The following is a 26,077-nucleotide window of genomic DNA, read 5'->3' as shown; positions in this document are numbered from 1 at the left end:
AGTATGTTTATCAAGGTCCAGCTTAATAAACCCATATTACCAAGTAGCTATAACTTAATCGAAGACTTACAAATTATAACAGCGCCATAAATTATTATGACGCCATTGTTGTTTTCATTTTATTATAAAACAAATATAAAAAAGGAAAGGAAAGAAAAGAAAAAACAAAATGATTTACAAATAACAGTGTAAGCCAAATTTTGAATATTTAATGGTTACCAACAGATAGGAAGAACTTTGCTTCAAAGCGGCAAAGCAAAATCGATTGCTGAAGGTTTTCTCGCGCCCGCCATTATCGAAACCTCTCTCCTCCTCTTAAGCCAAATTTCCCGATGTGAACAAACAACCTTCAGATTAATCCAACCACCGTCACGCATCCTCTCTCTTTCTCTGTCGCCGACATGTCTCCGTCGTCGCGGACTTTTGGCTTCTTCTCCTTCCTCGTGTTCTCTCTGTTCTCCTTCGTTTCTTCCGACGATCTCCAACTCTTACTCAAGCTCAAATCATCCCTCGTGAATTCGAACCCCGGCGTTTTAGATTCCTGGAAGCTGAACTCCGGCGCCGGACCCTGCGGCTTCACCGGAGTAACCTGCGATTCTAGAGGCTCCGTTACGGAGATTGATCTCTCGCATCGAGGTTTATCTGGGAAGTTTTCATTCGATTCGGTTTGTGAGATCAAGAGCCTCGAGAAACTCTCACTCGGATTCAACTCACTCTCTGGAATAATCCCCAGCGATTTGAAAAACTGCACGAGTCTCAAGTATTTGGATCTCGGGAACAATTTGTTCTCTGGTCCTTTCCCTGAGTTCTCTTCTCTGAATCAGTTACAGTACCTGTATTTAAACAACAGCGCGTTTTCCGGCGTCTTTCCGTGGAATTCGCTGCGAAACGCGACGGGACTCGTCGTTTTGAGCCTCGGCGACAATCCGTTCGATCCGGCGTCGTTTCCCGAAGAGGTCGTTTCTCTGACCAAACTCTCGTGGCTCTATTTGTCAAACTGCAGCATCACCGGGAAAATCCCTCCGGGGATCGGAGACTTGACGGAGCTTCAGAACTTGGAGATTTCCGATAGCGCTCTCACCGGAGAGATTCCGCCGGAGATCGTGAAACTCAGCAAACTCCGGCAGCTAGAGCTTTACAACAACAACTTAACCGGAAAATTCCCTACCGGGTTCGGAAGCTTGAAGAATCTGACTTACTTGGATACATCCACAAATCGTTTAGAAGGCGATTTATCGGAGCTCAGATCTCTCACCAATCTCGTTTCTCTTCAACTATTCGAAAACGAATTCTCCGGTGAGATTCCGCCGGAGTTCGGCGAATTCAAGTATCTCGTCAATCTCTCTTTGTACACAAACAAGTTAACCGGCCCTCTCCCTCAGGGACTCGGTTCTCTCGCCGATTTTGATTTCATCGACGCGTCTGAGAATCATCTAACCGGACCGATTCCTCCGGATATGTGCAAAAGAGGAAAGATGAAAGCTCTTCTTCTCCTGCAAAACAACCTCACTGGCTCCATCCCGGAGTCGTACACCACCTGTTTGACTATGCAACGGTTCAGAGTTGCCGATAACTCGCTCAACGGTTCAGTTCCCGCCGGAATTTGGGGCTTACCGAAGCTCGAGATCATTGACTTAGCCATGAACAACTTCCAAGGTCCGATCACCACCGATATAAAGAAGGCGAAAATGCTCGGAACGTTGGATCTAGGGTTCAACAGGTTTTCCGATGAGCTGCCTGAGGATATAGGTGGCGCGGGTTCTCTGACTAAGGTTGTGCTCAACGATAACCGGTTTTCCGGGAAGATTCCAAGCTCCTTTGGGAAACTGAAGGGACTTAGTAGTCTTAAGATGCAGAGCAACGGCTTCTCCGGTAACATACCGGACTCGATTGGATCGTGTTCGATGCTCAGCGATCTGAACATGGCTCAAAACTCGTTATCCGGCGAGATCCCGCACAGTCTTGGATCTCTTCCGACTCTCAACGCTTTGAATCTTTCGGACAATAAGCTTTCTGGGAGAATCCCAGAGAGCTTGTCGTCTCTAAGGCTTAGCCTACTTGATCTGTCAAACAACAGATTAACAGGTCGTGTCCCTCTGAGTTTGTCGTCATATAACGGTAGCTTCAACGGCAATCCTGGACTCTGCAGCATGACGATCAAATCGTTTAACCGGTGCATTAATTCTTCAGGAGCGCATCGAGACACTCGCATCTTCGTGATGTGTATAGTTTTTGGTTCACTGATCTTGCTTGCGTCTCTTGTGTTTTTCTTGTACCTAAAGAAAACCGAGAAGAAGGAAAGGCGAACTCTGAAACACGAATCTTGGAGTATCAAGTCGTTCAGAAGGATGAGTTTCACTGAAGATGATATCATCGATTCGATCAAAGAAGAAAATTTGATCGGTAGAGGTGGTTGTGGCGATGTGTACAGAGTAGTGCTCGGTGATGGTAAAGAACTAGCTGTCAAACACATTCGGACTAGTAGTACAGACACTTTTACTCAGAAGAATTTTAGTAGCGCGACGCCGATTCTCACTGAAAAGGAAGGAAGATCGAAAGAGTTTGAAACAGAGGTGCAAACACTAAGCTCGATACGGCACTTGAACGTGGTGAAACTCTACTGTAGCATCACGAGCGATGACTCTAGCTTGCTGGTGTATGAGTACTTGCCTAATGGGAGCTTATGGGACATGCTTCACTCGTGCAAGAAGTCGAATCTCGGTTGGGAAACACGGTATGATATTGCTCTTGGTGCAGCCAAAGGGCTTGAGTACTTGCATCATGGATACGAGAGACCGGTGATTCACCGTGATGTTAAATCAAGTAACATATTGCTAGATGAGTTCTTCAAGCCTAGGATTGCGGATTTCGGTCTTGCCAAGATTCTTCAGGCTAACAATGGCGGTCTAGATTCCACTCATGTCGTTGCGGGAACATACGGCTACATAGCTCCAGGTAAAAGAGAGTTCATTCTAACTCATCAGCTTGTTAATGCTTTTACATTTTGATGTTACATTTTTTAAAACTTTTGGAAATTGTTGTTGTTGCAGAGTATGGATACTCGTCGAAAGTGAATGAGAAATGCGATGTGTATAGCTTTGGAGTTGTGTTAATGGAGCTTGTCACAGGGAAAAAACCGATAGAGGCGGAGTTTGGAGAGAGCAAAGATATAGTGAATTGGGTTAGCAACAATCTGAAGAGTAAAGAGAGTGTTATGGAAATTGTGGACAAGAAGATAGGAGAAATGTATAGAGAAGATGCAGTCAAGATTCTAAGGGTTGCAATCCTATGCACCGCAAGACTACCTGGACAAAGGCCGACGATGAGGAGCGTAGTTCAGATGATCGAGGACGCAGAACCATGTAGATTGATGGGTATTGTGATTAGCAAAGAGAGTGATGTGAAGATCAAAGAAATAAGTTGATGACTGAGGACCAAATCGATCTCTTTTTTTGGGTATGTTTTTGGTAACTATGAAGCTTAGAGAGAAGACTAATGTGGATCATCTAAATTTGGTACGACGAAAGAGTTTAGATGGAGATACTGATTCTAGTCCTGGTTATGAAATTTTAGGTGATGTAATGATCTCATGTAAACTATTTCTTGTAATTTTAGAATTTTGGTATAAGGTTTTCGACGTAGTTGATGAAGGTCAACAGTCAACTACCATTTGATGTTTCTAGTGGCTAGATATACTTGGCTAAATAATTCGACTGATAAAACAATGACTCTCAAAGTACAATCAATCAGTTCTTTGTGAGATGTTATGAGTTTTTTTATAAGAGAAATGTTGCATAATTTGAATAAATAAAAACGATATAATTTTCTCTGAATCAAACGTACAAAGTTTCTCTAGTTCTAGATTCAGTTTGAATGTTATTAGTTTATTATCATTACTCTCTCTCTTCTCTCTTAAAAATCTTGAGAGAGAGAGCCCAAGTTTTCTTCCAATCTTAATCGAATTAAATAATTCCGACTAAAGTAAATGTTTTTTGTTTATTTATATTTTCTATTAGTCGGATCTGTTATCTTTCGTTTAACGGATTTCTTTTTCTTTGGTTCTTCTACTTTTGCTTGTTCTGAATGGAAAAATTCCAAACTGTTTGGTGCGTTTTCTCCTTTCATCAGTATCTGATTAATTCTTCTCATGCAAAAGAGTAAATTTCTTTGCTAATCCTTAGTGGAGCTAAGGTTCTCTAAAAATAGAAGAATTGAACTCTAGATATTCAAAGGTTGAAACGTTCAATTCATCTGGCGATAGAACAAAAGGAAGCTTTTACTTTCCTAAATCTGGTGGTGCTTCAATTATAATTCGTCTTCTTCATCTTTTGATTTATCTATTCATTTTGACCGAGAGTATTACCTCTCTAAAGTCCTCTATAAAGACGCTTTTTCAAAGCAGAAAGAGACAGATCATGAGACTTGATGAATGGTAATGGCTTTGTGGAGAAGAAGAATTTCTGATTATGGATCAGTAAGGAGGGTATGAAGCGAAGGTACACATCTTGGTGTTAACAGCTTAGTGGCCATGGTGGACCGATGAGTTTTGCCGGCAACTACAACGGTCACCGGCGATAGGTTTCAGTGATAACATCCTTTTCTCTTTCTACTAACGCCATGTGGACAAAGCTACTCTCAAAAGCTTACATGTGTTTAGTGAAGCTTTTAACGTGTCATATTTGTAGCAAAGTTTAGTTTGTTGGGCTTCTGATGGACTTGTAATTATGTGTACCTTTATTTTAAGTCCTGTTGGGTTAAGTTAACAAAACTTTTACGGAAAAAAAAAGTTATTATCACTACTTTTCGAAGAAAAAAAAAAATTCTCAAAACGCAGCCAAATCCAAATTGGATTCTTGTCGTGATGAAATGAAAATTTATTATGTTAAAAATAATCAAAGAATAATGATATCCTCCCGTGTGAGTTCTAAAGGTTGGTCAAATGTATGTGTGGTCAATAATTATAGTTGCCGTCTTTGACTAAAAGTAGGGATTATAAAAGAGTTAATAATTATAATACAGAAGCAGACAATAATGCTTATCTACATTGTTTGAAGTGGGTGACAATTCTTAATATCATATATAAACATTCACAGATATATTCATTTTAATTTTTTATTGGATGGAAGATAACTCATTAGAAGATAGTAAATTAATCTCGTTAACGTAGTCAGAAAACATACCCGTAATTTAACACAATTAATCTATATTTCGACATTAATGCACACAAACATCATACAGTATTTGCATTTGTTACACAGCTAATCCAATAAATATTGATAAGAAACTAATTCACCATACCTGTACACAGTGTTAAGCTAACACATTGCCACAAGACTAATCTTACAAGTTACAACTTTAACAAATTAACTATAAGCTGTCTTCGACTCTTCCCTCGTCTTTTTTGCTCCCTTGGTTTGCAATTCAATCCAAAGATTTCATCAACATATAAGTCAATATTTAATAGAGCACAAGCATTTGGCAAAGTAATCAAAACGTTTTTCACATGAACGGATGATCCATAAAAGAAATAAAGAAATGGCTAAAGTTAAACGCTTAAAAAGCATATGCAGTCATGAAGAGAGTTTGTGGTGGACGAAAAGCCCACTAGATGGCCTTACTTTAGATAGCCTTGCTTTGTTAGTGGTTGAACTTGATTTTATAAACCAATCTAATGCGTCACAGCATCATTAGCATTAACGATCCAGAGAGATTCTAGAAGCTAATAACCATACAAAAAGACTAGAGTTGAAGTAGCATACAAAATAACAGCTTCTGCTGCAAAGAACATCCGATTTCGTGGTCACAAACTAACAAAAGAATTTTCCTACTAATATACAACACTTTGTATCTTTCTCTATCTCAAAAAAAAAAAAAAAAAAAAATCTACGTAACCAAGATTTGTCAACGGAATAGATCTTGGAATGACCACATTATGAATCTTGCAAAGATATCAGACTCCAAGAACTCGATGTGAGCAGCGCGACCGATGAATGAGTTGAGGTTACGACCATACAAGGTCGTGTCGAAGTTGACATCGCAGCGCATGAACACTCTCTGGTGGTGAGGAGTTTCTGGGGTTGGCCCACGTATTTGGTCCATACAGTTATTAAGCATCTCCAAGAATGCGGCTCCTCTTTTTGAGTTGTCGAAAGAAGCTGGTTGGCACGACTCGATCCTAGCTGAGTGATATGGAACATACCCATCCTGTGATAACAAAAAAAAAAGATATTGTAACTAGGATCAAATCTAGCATAAAAATTAGCACTCCTTCACAAAGTTTAATCTAACTAGCAAGATAATTGTATCTTATGATCATCATATCCTTATTGCATTAGTTACTATTGTATTCCGAAAGTATAATGGAATGTACCTGAGGCGAGGACAGGAGAATTATATTCTTGAAACTGTCCAACGTCTTTTGCTGAGAAGAATTTTAAAACTGACATTAGAACCAGAGAACAAAGATTTGTTTGTATATATATGGGACAAACTTTTGATCAAATGTTCAGATCTTTATCTACCTTGCAGAGCTTGTAAAAGAAAGTATTCTGGAGATCGGGATCATCTGTGAGCGTAAGCTGATGAATCACCTGAGTACTCTTTAACTTCTTCAGGAGCCAAAGTCCAGAATTAAACAAGGAATTTGAACTGTATAGATAACCCAAGTGTGGACCCGAAAGCGACAGATATGTATGTAAATATTTTCTGTATGGTTCCATCAAACTATCTGCAACAAATACACAAGTAAGAGACAATGATGAAACACCAAATAAGAAAAGAGTTTTCAAGGAAAGTATCGAGATTCTAAAAGCATTACCTGCTAGTGCGGTTCTGATGATGACATTGCCGATTGAATGTCCAACAAAACTCAGCTTCACGTTTTTCAAGCGCCCGTATCTCGAATGCTTATCCATTTTCCTCTTGAAGAAAGAAATAACCTCTTGCGCAAGCCTCTGTCCCATTTCCCTGAAATCGCCATGTGTTCTCTCCTCATTTGCCTCAGACATGAGAAACTCTATCTTTGGATCAATCAGGAGCCACTGATTCCGGATAAGCCTTAGGTCTAAGTGATGCCCCTATAGTAGTTCACAAAAATCTCTCATGTAAATGAATAACCAATTGAACATATACAAAAGCAAACGGTAACTGCAAAAGTAAAACCGCAAAAAAAAAAAAAACAGCTTCAATGTGTGGACACTGACAATATATTACTACATAAGCTTAAGAGAGAGCAAGGAAATCAGAATTCATTGAAATTCTACAAGTTACTTGCCTGGAAACCATGAACAAAAACAACAATCTTCAGCTCACGCCCACTAGGCTGAGGGTTATTATGCTTTCTTGTCTCACTCTCGTCATCATGGCCATTAAGTAAGCTAGAATCGATTCTATCAACATGTCTCCTATACGTATTATCACTGAAAGTACGCCTTGGTGCATTCCAAACACGTTCAATTATAACAATAGGAACTCGCATAGGATCACCAAATATATGCATGTCTTGTACCGCCCGATTGTTAATCTGCGCCATTAGTTGTCACAAATGAAATTTTACAACTTATGAAGCCAGCAGGTAACTGAGCCACGTTTTAAAAAAACAAAAACCAAACAAACCCGCATTTGTGCAATACTTCGACGGTGAAGTTCAGCGCGGGTGGCTGCAACTTGTGCAGGCTGCATAAGAGCGAAAATTGGATAAGTAGAGCAAAGCCACTGTAACTTGGAAAACGGACACTGAAACGATAACTCACATCATTCAGCTTTAACACACTTGTGACTCTTTTGTGCGAACTATGGTTTGACGTGTCATCCATTCCACTTATAAAATGATGTGGCATTTCAACCTTGGAGTACACCATCCATATTGACCATTCAGCTCTTCGATCCTTTGTCCAGATATCGCGAAGATATTCTAGGATTTTTGTGTTATTATCCCTGTAAGGACAAATAAGATCAATGGTCAGAATATAAATAGAGGTTCTCATTTTCAGAAGATAACTTAATAAACAACCTGAACCTGCATGCTTATTTGACTATGGAAGTCCAAGGGAAATTACCGATGAAATGACAGAAAGGTATTCCAAAGATAATGGAGCTGGGTGCCCAGTAAGTGGAATGTGCGAGATAGATGCTCCTTCGAGAAGTTACGAAGCCAGTCATCACTTTCTAGATCAATTGGGCCATCCAACTTCTGTACCAAAAAATGGAGAAGCAGGCTCATATTCCAGAAGATAGTGAAACAAGTTAATAGATATAGAAAACTATGTTGCAAAATAAAGCAAGGACCTCAAGATTGTTTGGTTGCTTGCCTTGACCCGAACCGTCAACTTCAACAGATTTTCCCGTCGAAGAAGAGTCAGATAAAAGACCATTGTCCATACTGGATACAAATTCCGACAAGTCAATCGTTTGACCAACTGCCTTGCTAAGTCTTTGCATTTCTTCAAGCAAAGTATCACGAGCTACAAGTAGGGCTTTTACAAATGACACCAGCTTCTTGTCCGCAGAAGCAATCTGAGCAAAGGCTTAGTGAGTTACAAAATAATTAATAAAAATATATGTAAAAGTCTCGAGAAAGAGGGGCATCACTACAAAACAGAATAGCTGAATAAAGTAATTGCAAAATCATGCAAATTTGTAATATCAACTGACTAAAGAATTGGCAATCAAGTAGAAAACGTTGTTAAGATTCGAGAACCCAGAAAAAAAAAACATCTTCTACATAACAGAGAGCTTAGTAGTTCTGTGAAACCATGATTTTTGCAGCTTTTATAAAAACAACGTCAACAAGACTGAAAAAAACTATTGCGTTTCAATAGCACTCATAAAAGCAAGTATCAAACACTGGTGTAATATACCTCAGCAACAGCTTTAGCATTCTAAGAAAGTAAAGATTGAAGAGAAAATAAGAACTCTAGCATATAGTTAATCTTCTTAAGAAAGAGCGATTGTGTAAGAAAACATGATAAGATCATCTGTAGAGACTCCGAAAAAATGAAAAAAAAATCAATTTGCTGAATCGTAGAAGAGTTTGCATTATAAGAGGATAGTGTACGAGCACATACTTTCTTGGAAGACTGAACATTGCTGCTGGCCAAATTTTTACTATTACTCGCATCACTGCACCAAAAATATTCATATATTAACTGAAAGCGAAAGGGTATAGGAAACTCAGCAAAATTGGAATTCAACATTGGTCAATTATGCAGAATCCAAATATTAGTGGCATACCTTGATAAAACTGCAGGCCGTTTGTAAGCAGCAGATTTCATGACACTGACGTGGACACTAACATCGATAAGAACCGCGTGAAAGGTATCAAAGTGCACCGGACAGTAAGAATGCAAGCCAGAGAGCGCTTTAGGAGGAATACGAAAATCATGCACTGCTGCAGGACAAGTATCTGAATGAGTCACTGATATATTCTCCATAATTGGAGAATATAAAAGCTCAAACCTCAAAATAACAGCAGATGTAGCTGACCCCTGCATAATTTACACCTACTCAGTTACTATACTTCTAGGTCAACCAAGTAAACAAGTACACTATTCATCATTGGATTATTATTGTTGCCGACTATGATCAACAGAATTAGCAGCTAAAATAACCTCACAAACTCAATGCCGTAAATACTTTGCATCTCAACAGGAGTAGAAAGGAAAATTTCTTTAACAATTCCAAGAGTGTGAAACTCATTTGTTCATCATATTAGAAGGTACCACGGGAAAAGAAGAAAGACTGGTACCTCATATCTTTCCAGTGGCATAGTAAAAGAGACCATCATGCATAGACGGATATCCTGCCTTGCATATTTTATGCGGAAGGGCTGTGTTAAGAAACTATTATCTTTATCATCTATGTTCCACACTCCATATGAGTCGTTTGAGCTTGAATCAAGAGCTGTGACACAAAGAAGTAGTGATTCTTTATATCTGAATACTAAACATAAACTCTCTAAAAAATAGGATAAATGGACATATAATTCAGGAAACACATTGCACTCAATCACACGAACATAGCAGGCCAAAAAAGAAAATGATTCAGAAGAAAGCTGATGGATAAGAGTACCTTCATACTGAACAACTCGCGAGGGAATACCACAAGAGTTGTTATCACCATCCTCCCATCTCATGCTGATTTTTATTTGATACCATCTAAGAGAGTAGAAGAATTGACGGTTTAAAAACAGAAGAGAAAATTGCTTAAATTTACAGAGAGCTAAATAAATAGCAACGGTCATACCCTTGCTGGAAAAGATCAAGGTTATGAAACCTATGGATATAGATAGCAATTTCCTGAACTGTGTCGACCATTAGCACCGGCTTAACCCTGGCTACGTAAGGCTCTGCATCAAGCGTCTTTGTTTGCCTACTTCTTTGGCTCAGTCCAATTAACCATCCAAGACGCCGTAACATATGGAGGAACTCACATCACCTTCTAAAACTTTGGATGTGTGTTTTCAGGATAATGATATCCTGAAACCAGTAGGACCGATCTTTCGAAATCTCATTCTCTACATAACCAGATGCAAACTCATTTATGCTAAAGAGAGAAATCAAATCACAAGCTAACCAGCAGCAGCTGCAGGTAAAAGCAAAAGACACAAAAAATTGTGAATCAGTAACACTAATAGAGTTGATAAAAACTCATCTCATAATGAAATCATCAACAAAGTAGCCGTTTGTTCGGACACTACAGCAGGAATCTTGATAAAAACGAATTGCGCTTATCAAACTACAGCTACTTAAGAGTCGTCTCGACTCGGACACCAAATTAGGTCAAAAAGCTAAAATCACAATCTGAGCCCGGTGGATTGCAAAATGAAATGTCGAAAGCCGAGAGGAACAGATTGCGAGAATATTAAGCGAAAATGACGACAACAACCAAAAAAAATCACCAGAACTACATTACCTCGAAAAGGAAAAAAAAAAAAAATCAATGGCAAAGAAAAAGCTGTGGGGCTTGAGACTTAGATCTGACGAATCAGAAAGATGAAACCGAGATTCGCTAGGGTTTTTTTTCCTTATTCAGGACGACAGACAAACCCTGAGCAGAAGAAAACAGGGAAGAAGAAAAAAAAGGATCTGGGAAAGTTACAAATGATGGTAGGGGAACAATAAAAAAGGTCATGGAGGGGACTCAAAAATGATTTTTCAAACTTTTTACAGAGTTTATTATTAGTCAGATTTGATTATTTTTTGTTTTTGTCGGGTAAAGGATGAATGAATGTTCATGCGACGACACCATTTCCTATGTGTTTTTTTTTCCTTTCTTTTTGGCTCTATCTGTGTTTTTTTTTCTTGCGCCGAATCGACGATTTCGTAAAATCGATCCGACCCGCCATTTTTGGTGGCCTTACGAGATGAGTTACAACCCTGTTTATTGGGTCGTTTATAGGGCCCAAGTATGACCATAGGTCCATAGCATATAATACATATTCTTTTGAAACAAGGCCCAAAACGACGCAGCAATTAATAATAGTAACATTTTTGGACGAAATACAATCTATAAAAATATACTTTTTTGTTTGCTAAAAATCTATGAAATTATAATTATTGTGTATAGAGAGAGATGCTCATCAGTCATCGGCGGAAAAAAAAAAAGAGATGCTCATCTTTTTCATTAAAATATATTTTGCAACGATAACTTATTCTGTTTAAAAAATTCTGCGTGATAATTACTACCGTGTGTTTTTTGCAAGTTGTTTTTGGTCTCTTACTTATATACATATAGCAATTCACCAAATACTTTTTGACGAACAAAAGCAAAAAAGAAAAGCAAAACGATAGATTCGGTTTTATTTAAAGCATTATTACAGCTTAAAATTTTTAAAATAATTGATCATTATTAAATGACAAATGTACTAGAAGTATCTCATGAGTTTGCCAAAGTATCTCAAACCAAGAGACGATTCTCTTTCTTTTTTCCTTTTTTTTTATGTAATAAAAAAAAAATCGAATACTAGCCATGCAGATGTAGTTGCCAAAGAAGAACAAATTTACTTTACCTTCTTTTATATTATTTATGTCGGAAAAAGTGCTTATAATGTATTCGTTTGGTGAAAATGCTTTGTGATTACGATTCTCCGAAGTATCGTAATAATTAAATAGTCTGACTTAGCGCCATTGAGCAGTGGTCAGTGGAGGAAAAGAAATCATAAGAAATAAACCCTCAAGAGTAACATGCATTCAACGTACAGAGATGTTTTTCGATCTTAAAGCATTGACGATTGTGTATATATATATATATATATATAATTGTTATTTCACTCTTCTTGATTTGACTCTGCTTTAATTTATATCTCTATTCGTTTTCTCTCTCCCTCTCTATTCCTCTGTTTCTCCGTCAAAAATGAAAAGCCTCGACACGGAGCATAATCCCTCTGCCGGGAATAACGTCGACGACGATGGAAAGGAGAAGAGAACGGGGACGTTGATGACGGCGAGCGCGCACATAATCACGGCGGTGATAGGTTCCGGAGTGTTGTCGTTGGCTTGGGCAATAGCACAGCTTGGTTGGGTGGCAGGAACCGTAATTTTGGTGACTTTTGCAATCATTAATTACTACACATCTACAATGCTCGCCGACTGTTATCGATCTCCGGACGCCGGAACACGCAATTATACTTACATGGACGTCGTCCGAGCTTACCTTGGTAGATATGTCCTTTTCCTTTTTTTAAAAAAATATGTAAACAAGAAGAATAATTAAGATTATATTTATTAAAAAATAATAATAAAAAAAAAAACATGAAACGATATTCAGGTGGTAGGAAAGTGCAGCTATGTGGACTGGCACAGTACGGGAGTCTCGTAGGGGTCACTATTGGTTTCACAATCACTGCCTCCATAAGCTTAGTGTATGTTACAAGTACTTGTGATTCGATTATAATTATGTGATATGGTTACTACTAATTAACTTTTTGTGATGAAAATCTTAAAGTCTTGATTATATGTTGTTGCATGTTGGCTATATAGAGCGATCGGGAAAGCAAATTGTTTTCATGACAAAGGGCATGGTGCGAAATGTTCTGTATCGAATTATCCATACATGGCGACATTTGGGATCATCCAGATTATTCTCAGTCAGATTCCTAATTTTCATAAGCTCTCTTTCCTCTCCATCTTCGCCGCAATTATGTCCTTCTCCTATGCATCTATCGGAATCGGTTTGTCCATCGCCACTGTCGCAAGTACACTTTCTTTTCCTTTCTTCAAAATACAAACCGTCTCAAGCTATTTGAAAACTCTATCTATATACATGCAAATGTTTCATATATACATTTATGTTGTTTATTTTTTCCTTTCTAAAAATCTAGGAGCTCCGATATATGACTACATAAATATTTTTTTCAAAATTAGGGTATCTTTGTTAAAATGCATCAGTTCCATTCTATCAAACGCCCTTGTATATATAAATTACTGTACAAAAAAAAATTGTTCTAGGCTGATCAGCTATAGAATTCTCATATATTTGCAAAAAAAATGATATGAATCTTCAAACTAATGGTGAAAGCGGTTATGACAGGTGGGAAGGTTGGGAAGACGACGCTGACGGGAACGGTGGTAGGAGTGGACGTAAACGCGTCTGACAAAATTTGGAAGTCGTTTCAAGCGACTGGAGACATTGCATCCTCTTACGCTTATTCCATTGTTCTCGTTGAGATTCAGGCATGTCTTTTTTTTTCCTACTTGAGTTGATTACTACCACTTTTTTATTTGATCAATAGTGTCTAGCTACCAATTATTATTGTTTTCAATTGTTTATATATTTGTATTCAAATTTTCCTAAAATTGGAATATTGAGTTCTCGATCGCTGTTGTGTTATATAAAAAGATTATTATATTGATTTTGACAGAAAAATTAAAACTATATATATTGTTTTAATTTTCACCTAAATAATAAAAAAAATTTCACGGATATATAAGAGTTAATTGGATATATGTTAAAGACAGTGATGCTCATATATGTATGTTTGTTTGTTTTTTTTTTTTTTTTTTTTGGCAGGATACATTGAGATCAAGCCCACCAGAGAACAAAGTGATGAAAAAAGCAAGTCTTGCCGGAGTCTCAACCACAACTGTTTTCTACATCTTATGTGGCTGCATCGGATATGCTGCATTTGGTAACAATGCCCCCGGTGACTTCCTTACCGACTTTGGTTTTTATGAACCTTACTGGCTCATCGATTTTGCCAATGCATGCATCGCTCTCCACCTAATCGCCGCCTATCAGGTAACTCTCAAATGCAAAACAAATATAATAGTCCGAATTTCGACCTAGGATATATATTACTAACTCGTTTATAACAAAACCATCGATGATCGATGTTTATTAAAATGCGCAGGTGTTTGCACAACCAATATTCCAGTTTGTTGAGAGCAAATGCAACAAGAAATGGCCAGAAAGCAATTTCATCACCAATGAACATTTGATGAACTTACCATTGCTCGGGAAATATCGCATCAACCTCTTCAGGCTGGTGTGGAGGACAGGCTATGTGATCTTGACAACAGTTGTAGCAATGATATTCCCCTTCTTCAATGCAATCTTGGGATTAATCGGGGCAGTCTCATTCTGGCCGCTAACAGTTTACTTCCCGGTGGAGATGCACATCTCGCAGAAAAATGTTAAGCAGTATTCTCTGAGGTGGATTGGGTTGCAACTCCTTGTCTTGCTTTGTTTGATTGTTTCCCTCCTAGCAGCGACAGGATCCATCGTTGGCTTGATAACTAGTGTCAAGGCATACAAGCCTTTCCACAATTTAGATTAGAGGCGACTTTGTCATCTAGCTATCTCAAAAAATTGTGGGAACTACTACTTCTTTCAAGATGAAAACAGTTACTAGTTACTACGTACCGCTACAAAATGTCGGTGCATGTCTGTCTTAAATAATTAATGGCGTTGACACAACCCTCGCTTATCCGGTTCGGTCTTTGTCCGGTTTTGAAAACATCGGTATTATGCCCGCTTGGTAAGTATAGTGTCAAGGCAATACAAGCCATCTCTTTTAATTGTAACAATCTCTTTTTAGTTTTAGAAAATGCAATGTTATATATGTTCTCTAACACTGCGATGTATAAACAACCTTTCAATCTCGCACATTAATTCTTTGGTGATTACATCTTAGTTTTCATCAAAAGATTGCCAACTGCTGTTAATGGTGTATTTTAGATATTCGAGTCTGTCTGGAGACAAACAAATTAACTGGGGAAACAATATTGGCACGTTCTGAAAAATAGATGGAAATCTTGTAAATAATAGTCAGATTTGAAAGACGTTAAACTTTTATGGAATCTTATCTGAAAATCGTTCGTAGATATATTAAACTAAAGTTATAGAATTAGTTTGGTCAAAATCATATTCTATCTTATCTTATAAGATATAATTAATTGTGAACTAAACTACGAACTTTGAATTAAGAATGAAATAAAGGATAAGACACTAAATGGTATACAAATACAAGGGAATAAACGATATAGAGACGTATGGAATCTAGAGTCAATATGTTATTAATGGTATATAGATGAATATTATTATTTCATTTCTTTTTGTTGGTCAACATTTCACTTATTTCACCAAAATAAAATAGAAAAATACTTAATTTTATTTATATTTTCATTAAATTTATAGAAATTGCAATTGATGACAATACAATTACAAAGTGTGATCACTGAGAAAATGGCAATGGTGAGTTTTTTTGTCATAACAAATCAAATGAGTTGAAACACGAAGTTGACAACAACAAAAAAATCGTGTGACATTTTTTTTTTAATACTAAAAAGCTCACACAAACATGCAAACTCACACATATATTAATTTTGTCATGGGCACCTAGTTAGTAACTAGTGTTGTATTTCTTATAACATGTTAGATTTTACATGCTACAAGCTATAAATATATATATAGTGATTCGCACTAGTGCTTTTTTTAGAATTGGAGGAGAATCATCATAGAAAGTACATAAAAAAAGGGAATTGTAATCATCATGGAAACGCCGGAAGAGAATCATGCAAGGATTTGAGAAAATAGATGAATGATAAATGAGGACGAGAAAATATGAGATATACAGGAAAGCAAGAAAGGAAGAAAATCATCTAATTCGAGCACAAAAAGGAGTTATTACTCACCTAAATTTCTAGAAAAGGCTATTATTCACCTAAATTTCAATTACTCGCACTATCATTTTAAAAGTTGGGAAAAACTATTACCACTCACCTAATTTCAGTTATCCTCATTGTCATAAATGCATTTGTCTTATTTTTGACCTACGCCTAATTAAATTTTAGAAGACTACGAGTCTAAAGCTAATAAAGGTTTCCAAAATAAGCAGTTCACGACTCCATCGAAAAGACGAATCAAAAATCAAAAGAAATAAATCCCCAAAATCAAGATTCTCACAAAAAAAAAAGATATAAAGATTTTCTTCACATATTTTTTTTCTATCAAAAGATTCTCTTGCCATATAAGCATTGATATTTGTGCATTGATTCACTTGTACATATATGTGCCAAGGACTCAAAGACGACCTCTGTCATTTACTCTCTCTCTCTCTCTTTTTCCTCTGTCACAATGAAAAGCTACAACGCAAAGCACATTTCCTCGGCGGTTGAGACCGGTGACGCCGCCGTAAAGAGCGTCGACGACGATGGACGGGAGAAGAGAACGGGGACGTTTATCACGGCGAGCGCGCACATAATCACGGCGGTGATAGGCTCCGGAGTGTTGTCATTGGCTTGGGCATTGGCACAGCTTGGTTGGGTGGCAGGAACCGTAATTTTGGTGACATTCGCCATCATTACATACTACACATCCACTTTGCTTGCCGATTGCTACCGATCGCCGGACTCCGTCACCGGCACGCGCAATTACACTTATATGGGCGTCGTTCGAGCTTACCTTGGTATGCATTTTATTAAATTTAATGATATTTTAAATCTTTTACAAATCGTTTTCCCTCTGTTTTTTTTGTTTGTTTATCAGCGGCAACTATATTCCACAGCATTTTCTTCAATTTTTATAGAAAATAACTTTTTTTTTCCTGATGAGCAACGATTTTATTGATTTGATATATATTTAAATTGTAATTAGTCTTGAAGATGTTTTTGATTTTCTTCCTTTTTTGTCACAAGGATGATGCGTGGAAATGTTATCTAAAAAAATTAACGTGAAGTTGAAAATAATTGACTCATTCCCAAATTTTTTGAGAATGCAAATTTTGTTGAAGAACATAAATGTGGTTCAAATTTAAATTTATAATGTTTTATTTATTTCTTGAGAGTGTGCATGATCTTCTTGGGAAGATACGAATTGATTATCAATATCTACAAAAATGAAGAAGAATTGTGGAGAAAAAAAAAGTTCTTTCCAAAATTAGTCAAAAAATTGAATTGACAATGTGTACGATTAGTATCCCATTAAAGGATGCTGTCAATAAATTCGATTGTTGACCTCCACCAAAAACAAAAAAAATGAATTGAAATTCGAGATGTTTTTTTTTTTTAAATTGAACAATACATTCGAGATGTTTACCAACTTATTAATTTAACAGAAGAGTATATGACATTATACGTTTTTTTATAACATAATCCTGCTTCTGTAAGATTCGCGTTACTGCTGCTGTGGATAGAGAAAAACAACAACTCCTAGTTCCCGTAGACTGTATGCTAATTTAGTGAAACAGATGAAAAGTTAATGATTAAATAACATGAAACGACAGGTGGTAAAAAGGTGCAGCTATGTGGACTAGCACAATACGGGAATCTCGTAGGGGTCACTATTGGTTACACCATCACTGCCTCCATAAGCTTAGTGTAAGTTATAACTTGTGAATTTACATATCTCGATTATTGTGATATGGTTACTAGTTACTACAAATTAACATGTTGTGAAGAAAATATTAAAGTCTTGATTTGATGTTGTTACATGTTGGCTATAGAGCGATCGGGAAGGCAAATTGTTTTCATAACAAGGGACATGGTGCGAAATGTTCTGTATCGAATTATCCATACATGGCGGCATTTGGGATCGTCCAGATTATTCTCAGTCAGATTTCTAATTTTCATGAGCTCTCTTTCCTCTCCATCATCGCCGCAGTTATGTCCTTCTCTTATGCATCTATCGGAATCGGTTTGGCCATCGCCACTGTCGCAAGTAGGCTTTCTTTTCCTTCTCCAACAATTTGCTCTAGCATGTTTTAAATTCCAAAAAACAAATCATAAAACAGAGAATCAAATGTATAAATATTGTTTGAAACTATTAACGGTTTCTATGAATGTTCAACGTTAAAACTAACTTTTGAGAATGGTATTAATATTGAAGGTGGGAAGATTGGTAAGACAGACCTGACAGGCACGGTGGTAGGAGTGGACGTAACTGCGTCTGAAAAACTTTGGAGATCGTTTCAAGCGATTGGAGACATTGCGTTTGCGTATGCTTATTCCACTATTCTCATTGAGATTCAGGTATTTACTGATTCCTACCATCTTTTTCATTTAATGTTTTCTTGGTATTTGCATTTTTCAATTTTAGTCATATGATGTTTTGGTTGGAATAGGCATCTATTGTTTTGTGGTTAGAGAATATTACTGACAATTACTAATAAGTTATGGACCACCACTTGTATTCTCTCTTTCACCAAAAAGAAGTAAAAGAAGAAGATGCCATTTTACCTTTGAAGATAAGATGTTATTATCATCAACTAGAGTACTAGACATGTACAAAATTAAATATAGACTGATGGATATAAAAAGATTTGATTAGATATGTGAAGCTCAAATATGATATATATATATATATATATTTTTTTTTTTTTTTGCAGGATACATTGAGATCAAGCCCACCAGAGAACAAAGTGATGAAAAAAGCAAGCCTTGTTGGAGTCTCAACCACAACTGTTTTCTACATCTTATGTGGCTGCATTGGGTATGCTGCATTTGGAAACCAAGCCCCTGGTGACTTCCTTACCGACTTTGGTTTTTACGAACCTTACTGGCTCATCGATTTCGCCAATGCTTGCATTGCTCTTCATCTAATCGGTGCCTATCAGGTAACTCACAAAGAAAAGAAAAGCATAAGCGTGTAGCATTCACAATTTTCATTAAATCTCACAAAGCAAACTTATCATTGATTACTTTCTCTATATATAATTAGGAAAAAAAAAACAAAAACATTTTGGGGTAGGTAAAACCACAATTGTCATTTAAAAAAAGACAAAAACAACTAATTATCAATACACAATTGTAGTTCTACATTAATACTAGTGTGTTAACCTCTGTTTTAGGATTTTTAGTTTATTAATACAAAATATTGTAGAAGTAGACTTTAGTTTGGTTTATATAATACAATGATGTTCATCTCAATATCCCTACATAAAACAATTCGCAGGTGTATGGTCAGCCGTTTTTCCAGTTTGTTGAGAGCAAATGCAAGAAAAAGTGGCCTGAAAGCAAATTCATCAACAAGGAATACTCGTCGAACATACCAATGCTCGGAAAATGCCGTGTCAACCTCTTCAGACTGGTGTGGAGGACTTGCTATGTGATTTTGACAACAGTTGTAGCAATGATATTCCCTTTCTTCAACGCGATCTTGGGTTTGCTCGGTGCACTTGCCTTCTGGCCACTAACAGTTTATTTTCCAGTGGCAATGCACATTGCGCAGACAAAGGTGAAGAAGTATTCTCGCAGATGGTTAGCGCTTTACCTCCTCGTGTTGGTCTGCTTGATTGTCTCGTTCCTAGCTGCGGTTGGATCCATCGTTGGCCTTATAAGTAGTGTCAAGACATACAAGCCTTTCAAGAATTTAGACTAACTTGTGATTTATGATAAATTCTTGTTAATTCATGTGAGAACTAGTAGTATTTCTTTTAAGCAAAATACTCAGAAGTTTATTTTAGTGTGTGTTCAAATAATGTTGTGAACGTTCTGTTTTCCGCAAAGGTAAAAACAAAAAACAAATGCTGATAGATCTATTAGTAAATCGTATAAAAAAATGATATAATAGGTTTTAAATAAATTTTAGGACTACAATTTATTTGTCAACTTTGGATGTTCGTGCTAGGACCAGAAACAATGAGTCTGTGACTATAATACATGACAATATTACTAACTAACAACGTAACAGAACTGGATTCCACATAATTGTGACCTACGATGGATAATACTTATACTGTACGAATCTGCAAAAAAACAAAAAAAGAGTACCACAGGTCATTAAATCGCATCGTCTAGGCTTTGTCTTAGTTATCTCTATCAACCAGAATCAGAACCCAACAGCTACTCTGTACACTAACGAATTCAGATGACAAAAACCCCAGTAATAAGACAAGCTAGCCACACAAGCGTACAAAGAAGAGTATCAAGTGTTCCATTGTCTGAAAAAAGTTGGAAAAATAGGTATCGAAAGTGATAGAGTATGAAGAAGATGGCTTCCAGATCTCCAGATTCGTATGGATGGGATCAGTTTCGAATTTAATTTTTATTTTTTTTTAAAAAAATTGGGGAATTATATCAGAACACACACAAATAGTGTCATCCGTTTGGTTTAATGGGTCCCACATAAGTTGTTATCACTTCCATGTATTGAGCCCAATAGAGAGGATCAAGGCAAGTTTGGTCCTTCCTAACGTTTCTTGTTGTTTACTAGCCTTCTTCTATTCATTCAATTGCATTTATGTGTTCTCTCTCTCTCTCTCTCTAATCTTTCTTTGGTGATTTTGGACCATATGTTTTTAATAAGTCATTTTCTCAAGGTTCTGTGGTCACCCGATGACTGCCATCATAACCGCCAAGTAACCAAACTCACTAGCATCCGTTTAACCAAAGCCTGCCTTGCGGTTACCTAGTTGATAGTTCCTAGCCATATGATGCGAATGCCCATATTTTCTGGCCAAGAGACGCATTTGCTAATCCTAGTCATTCATTTGTCTTCAAAGTCCTAGTCGATTGTTCAATATGCATGATTTACCGTCATTTATGTGCTACATAATCACAACGCTATTCACAAACGGACGAATTTAAAATGTCCGTAAAACCGTATTGTCTTCGTTTATATAGATGAGCTTAAATGCCAATTTATAAGTTCCAACCCAAGCAGGCAAGCACTCATATTTCGTGACTACAAAATTGGATATAAGTAAGGAAATCTTAGTGTTTGGCCAGTCAAACAAGTTTAAATGCTGTTGTAGCACACCTTTGCAATAGTCTATCTTCATTTTCTCAACCACCTTTTAGAATTTTTGTTTGTGTAATGGTTTCCATTTTCCAAGACCTAACATAGTTTGTAACTAACTTCATTTCTAACCAACTAAAGTTGGATTGTCAGAGTCTACCATGGACATCGAATATCCAGCAGACAAAAGGAAAAAACATAAAAGCCTGCCAAGCAACAATCTTATCAGTATTTTTTCCAGAGATTCTAAACTTGATTTTTTTTTCTTCTTCTAATTTATACACTTACATAATCATCAAATCAAAAGGCAGAAGAAGCGTGACAAAGAAACCCACTCTTCACCTCACTCGTAGTAGTAGAACCCAAACCAAAAAAAAAAAAACCAATACGAAGCCACACCAAGTTCCCAAATTAGAAACTCACTATGTACATCCTATTATGTTAGTGCCTTACCGGAAGAGACTTTTTTCTTCAAAAAAAAAAAAATATTACTCCCAAGGCCATATGTGACACTAAATTTTCAGAAAACAAAAACTGAAAAATCGTTGCTCAGCCGAGTGACTCACTATGGTGGCAAAGCTCTTTCCTCATCCGTTGATTAAACAGCCTGCAAGCATCCATACTAAGATCAATGGCTGCAGAAAGCGCCACGTAAGCAGCAGCATCCTCCATACAGCTAACGTGCTGCACACTAACCTCTACACACGGCTTACTACATTTCCCTTCAGCTTCCACACTCGCTGACATCACAAACCCTTTGTACACGCTCCACGGCCACACTCCGTTTCCATAATCGCCGCTCCCTCTCGGACTATTCGACGGAGACGCTCCTCCTCCACTACTTCCGCCGCCGCTTCCACCGCTTCGGCTTCTCGATCTGTTCACGCCACCTGGTGGCGACGATGAAGACGATCGCAATTCGATTGAGAACTTCCCTCCTCTGTGAGAACTTATGGTTGACTCTGCAAGCACGATTCCCGCGCCGCTTGATCCGTCTGGGATGAGTTCGAATCTGTAGCCGAGCCCGTCGGTGACTCCGCCGCGTTCCCGCCAAGCCTCGAGCCGGCCCCACGGTTTCCAGGTGCAATCTCCGGGACGGAGGATGAGCCAAGAACCGGGGTTTGAGCGGCTCACACGATCGGTTCCCGGAGATGCAACGAATGGAGTGACGATTGACGCCATAGCCACCGGAGAACCAGACAGATCGTGGACCGTTATTGACCATCCTTTTCGCTCTTTACCGGGACGTTCTCTCTCGCTCCCGAACGAGTTTAGCCAGCTCCTTGGAACGCTTGTTTCAGGCGGCAACGATCTATAATATTCAAATAAACAAACATATAAAGGTTATATACTTACGAATAAAAATGGTTGAATATCACAAAGAGTAAAGTTTTATACTAAGAATAAAAGTGGTTAAATATCACAAGAGTAAAGTTTCTTGGTTTCTAGAGCAAAAATCAATCTGAGGAATGTGATTTCAGTATTTCACAGTAATCTATGTTGTTCGATCGCTCTAATTAAAGCGCATTTGGATTTGATTCCTCGGGAAAAGACAATAATTAGAAATTTTAAAAAGTGATAATAAACCCAATTTCCGAGAAATGTGGTGAGATTGATTTGATTTTGGCCGGGAAACTGACCTTGTTCTCATGGTGCGATCGCCGGTGTGCCGGCAACTGAATTTGCATGTGAAGACCGGTTGCCGGATATTACCTTGAATCTGGACCACTTGAGGACTACATTCCGGCTCGCCGTCGAACTGGAAAACGAACCTAGGATCAGGCTCCGCCTTCACATTCAGGTGAAACTGAGCCGACGAAGCTTTCCCGGCTCCTTTTCCTACAGCTATCCAGCCGTTGTGGAAGACGCACGGCTTCGATTGCGTACCAGCTAGATCCAATGGCACGGAGACTTTGGCCAAGAGACGGCCGGAGTGCACACCGCACGCAGCGCCGGCTCTTCCCGTGTAGATGAAGATCTTAAGACATGGCTTCGAAGCGAAGATGGATCTGGAAGCTAGGCGTCCAATATCGGAGCTGCTGAGATGGAACGTGGCGGCTAGGGTTTGGATCTCCGGGAACTGTGTGGTCTCCAAGGGAATGTACGGGATGGCGGCGGTCTGCGGTGGGAAGTTTTTCAGTTTGATCTTACAAAAACAAGGGGAAGACGATGGATGCACGACGGAGCTCGTCGTCTTCGCTGCTAAAGGAACTTTCAGAGCTAGGTTTCCGATCGTAAGACGGATGAAAGGACAAGGATCCATTTCTCTCGATTCAATTTAGGGTTTTCAGTGGACGGAGAAAGAGAGAGAGAGGGAGAGAAGAAAATGTGACTAGGGGTTTAGGGAGAGCGACATTAATTGCAGGAACCGTTCTGGAGTCGACAACATGGAAAGTAGAAACGATGACTTTGAGAATTAGGCCGAGGAAAACGAAGGTGACGGTGAAACGCAGCGTTTTAATGGCGCCGCTGGATATATCTCGACCTAACCACCAGCGAAAGCTGTCGTCTTCTTCCCTCTGTGTGTATTGCCTCTGGTTTTTAAGTGGGACAAGAAGGAAGCACAAAATACATTTTTCCATTTTTGCATTCCCTCCCTTGTTTCCCCATATTTTCCGGAATTGTCCACTAAAGCCTTATTCTTTCAAAACATGAAGATTAGCACCAGACTATTAAATTAGCTTATCTAACCCCCCTCTCCTCCCCCACTACACTGATGTAATAATTTTGAACAGCATGATGCAACAAATAAAAACTAGTTCACGTATATAATAATATGACAAATCATTAACAATATAAGAGATTATAATCACAAATTTTTAATAAATTATCTTTAAATATTTAAATTGGATATTCACACACATTCATATTCATATACATAGAGTTGATTCAGCCAGTTATTTTCCAACCACTTCACAAAATATGAACCACTTCACAAAATATGAAATTGTTAACATTAACCATTTATGATTATAAATTTAAAAATTTAAAAATCAAATGTTTGCGAAGATTTTGATATTAGACCTCTCTCCTTTCTTTTTATAAACTAGTGTATCCAAAGATTTTCTAGGTTCAAGACTAATCACTAGCGGCCCAACAACCGGGTACATGTCAGCAATTTGCTGATTTAATCGTGAAAAGGTGGCCAAGCGGATTCGAACCCAGGCTAATAGGGCACATATCCATACCACTGGAATTCCCAAACCACTGGGATACAACCGCTTGGTTTTAGACCTCTCTCATTTCCTTTTTTCCTTTCCCCTTTTCTCCTTTATAAATAGGATCTTACATGAGAGAAATTACTGCTAAAATGTTTGACAAAATTTGGGCTAAATATTTAGAAACCAAAACAATTGTGTAGATTGGGTGAACTTGTTATAACGTAACGTTTGTTTTGCAAAAGATTATTTTATAAGTTTGAAAACAATTTCTTTCGAGTTTTAAATGTGTACGGATGAAAGGGTAAAACCGAAATTTAGGGTTAGTTGAGGGGTAGAGAGAAAAGACGTTGGAGCACAGCTGGAACAGGCTGGCGAGAAAATGCCAGCTCGGATTAGAGAGAGGTTGACGCTATCCTCTTCTCTCTCTTTGAAAGACTTCTTGGCTTTCTCTCTCTACCTGATCAGTGACCAACCACACATCACAAAACGAAACGCAGGGCTCCACTTTTTCAAAATTTACGAAAGTACCCTTACTTGCTTACGTGTACGTTCGCGGCTCTTTGTGACTTGATCGGGGGAATCTTTCCGCCTCTATGCGGAGCTCACGTTTTTGTGTCAGTGATAGTTTTTCTTCTGGTTTTTTCGTTTTATTTTTCAGAACAAGAATTTGGTGCCCAAAAAACATAAAGAAACAATTTAAAGAAGAAATTATCCCGGAAATAATCCAACTTATGACAATTTTTTATTTCTTATAGTTTCGATTATTAAGTCATTGGCGCAGTGTCATATTAGATTTCTAGTTTCTAAAATCTATAAAACTTATTCCAATCAATTTCTTGAACATTTCGATATCCTTCTGTAATTGTTAATTAATAACAAACAATAACGATGAGTAGTCAAATCAAATCATATTTGTTTCGTATCATTTGTTGAACAATACATTTTGGCTGACTATTTCATACTACTTGTTTAATAGTTGTTGTTTCATCAATATACTTTGGCGATAAATAGCAAACACAAAAAAAAACTTCAAACATGAAATTTATAACGTTTTGATAATCTTTTTGCTAATTACCGATATAAATTTTGTTGTCAAAACTTGTACGCCAAAGTAATGACTATGAAATAAACTTGATTTTATCACACCGTTATTCGTTGGTTGTCGCTAAGTACGTCAAAACGAACGGACATATTTGTTCTTTTGATTAGAGAAACTAGTTTTTATCTTACAAAACACATTTCCGTAGAAAATCTAAAAATTATTTAACCCTAGATTTTTAAAAGAACCAAACAAAAAAAAAACACTTCAGAAACTCTAGATTATATCTCAAAAAGTTTGATCCTAGATTATATCTCAAAAAGTTTGATCTGCACGTGCGAATGAAGATGCAAGAGGAAGGCCTTCCTCCTCCTCTGAGGCTCTGATGAGTGACTGAGTCTAGAAAAGAAAGATAAAAATAGAGAGAAAGGAGCAAAATCCAGCTATCATCCACGATCCTCGTTCAGCTACTTAAAAGTATTACTAGTAAAAAACTAATCTAATTAATATACTTTAATTCAATCTAATCTGTCGTAAACGTGCACGCATATCTCTCGCCCAATCCCCAAACAGCTCTACTTTATTTTTATTTGTTGACCTACATTATTATTGTAGATAAATTGCTTTCTACAACCCCAAAAAAAACTGCATTCTACCACGAAATGCTTTTTTTTTTTGGAACACTAATGGCGATTATATTATTAAG

At 37.6% G+C, this 26,077-nt stretch overlaps 5 protein-coding genes across 5 annotated transcripts; 3 read left to right on the top strand and 2 right to left on the bottom strand.

Annotated features, from left to right (window-relative positions):
• The first annotated feature begins 218 nt into the window (after nucleotides 1-218).
• On the top strand, nucleotides 219-3,697 carry LOC18993874 (receptor-like protein kinase HAIKU2). Its single transcript, XM_006417444.2, has 2 exons — nucleotides 219-2,955; nucleotides 3,051-3,697. Exons 1-2 carry the CDS (start codon nucleotides 402-404, stop codon nucleotides 3,422-3,424), a joined length of 2,928 nt encoding a protein of 975 aa, XP_006417507.1. The 5' UTR covers nucleotides 219-401; the 3' UTR covers nucleotides 3,425-3,697.
• Nucleotides 3,698-5,740: 2,043 nt separating this feature from the next.
• Nucleotides 5,741-11,142, bottom strand: LOC18993873 (protein FAM135B). The gene is made up of 15 exons (XM_006417443.2): nucleotides 10,912-11,142; nucleotides 10,243-10,581; nucleotides 10,069-10,154; nucleotides 9,746-9,900; nucleotides 9,232-9,485; nucleotides 9,066-9,120; nucleotides 8,287-8,514; nucleotides 8,058-8,191; nucleotides 7,752-7,935; nucleotides 7,615-7,674; nucleotides 7,274-7,522; nucleotides 6,818-7,076; nucleotides 6,522-6,727; nucleotides 6,371-6,421; nucleotides 5,741-6,204 (listed from the first exon to the last, which is right to left on the bottom strand). The coding sequence occupies exons 2-15, from the start codon at nucleotides 10,413-10,415 to the stop codon at nucleotides 5,902-5,904; spliced, it is 2,397 nt and encodes a 798-aa protein (XP_006417506.1). The 5' UTR covers nucleotides 10,416-10,581; nucleotides 10,912-11,142; the 3' UTR covers nucleotides 5,741-5,901.
• Nucleotides 11,143-12,152: 1,010 nt separating this feature from the next.
• Nucleotides 12,153-15,079, top strand: LOC18993872 (amino acid permease 8). The gene is made up of 6 exons (XM_006417442.2): nucleotides 12,153-12,655; nucleotides 12,766-12,859; nucleotides 12,978-13,192; nucleotides 13,528-13,670; nucleotides 14,008-14,235; nucleotides 14,348-15,079. The coding sequence occupies exons 1-6, from the start codon at nucleotides 12,352-12,354 to the stop codon at nucleotides 14,771-14,773; spliced, it is 1,410 nt and encodes a 469-aa protein (XP_006417505.1). The 5' UTR covers nucleotides 12,153-12,351; the 3' UTR covers nucleotides 14,774-15,079.
• Nucleotides 15,080-16,405: 1,326 nt separating this feature from the next.
• LOC18993871 (amino acid permease 8) lies at nucleotides 16,406-19,958 on the top strand. The gene is made up of 6 exons (XM_006417441.2): nucleotides 16,406-16,903; nucleotides 17,720-17,813; nucleotides 17,939-18,153; nucleotides 18,322-18,464; nucleotides 18,821-19,048; nucleotides 19,387-19,958. The coding sequence occupies exons 1-6, from the start codon at nucleotides 16,573-16,575 to the stop codon at nucleotides 19,810-19,812; spliced, it is 1,437 nt and encodes a 478-aa protein (XP_006417504.1). The 5' UTR covers nucleotides 16,406-16,572; the 3' UTR covers nucleotides 19,813-19,958.
• A 1,460-nt stretch (nucleotides 19,959-21,418) lies between these two features.
• LOC18993870 lies at nucleotides 21,419-23,694 on the bottom strand. Its single transcript, XM_006417440.2, has 2 exons — nucleotides 22,812-23,694; nucleotides 21,419-22,483 (listed from the first exon to the last, which is right to left on the bottom strand). The coding sequence occupies exons 1-2, from the start codon at nucleotides 23,432-23,434 to the stop codon at nucleotides 21,721-21,723; spliced, it is 1,386 nt and encodes a 461-aa protein (XP_006417503.1). The 5' UTR covers nucleotides 23,435-23,694; the 3' UTR covers nucleotides 21,419-21,720.
• Between the last annotated feature and the right edge of the window lie 2,383 nt (nucleotides 23,695-26,077).

This window comes from Eutrema salsugineum, unplaced genomic scaffold (genome assembly GCF_000478725.1).
Source record: "Eutrema salsugineum unplaced genomic scaffold, Eutsalg1_0 scaffold_5, whole genome shotgun sequence".
Classification (NCBI taxonomy): Eukaryota; Viridiplantae; Streptophyta; class Magnoliopsida; order Brassicales; family Brassicaceae; genus Eutrema; species Eutrema salsugineum.
The sequence above is the reverse complement of the archived record's forward strand: the minus strand, read 5'-3'. Positions and strand labels throughout refer to the sequence as shown.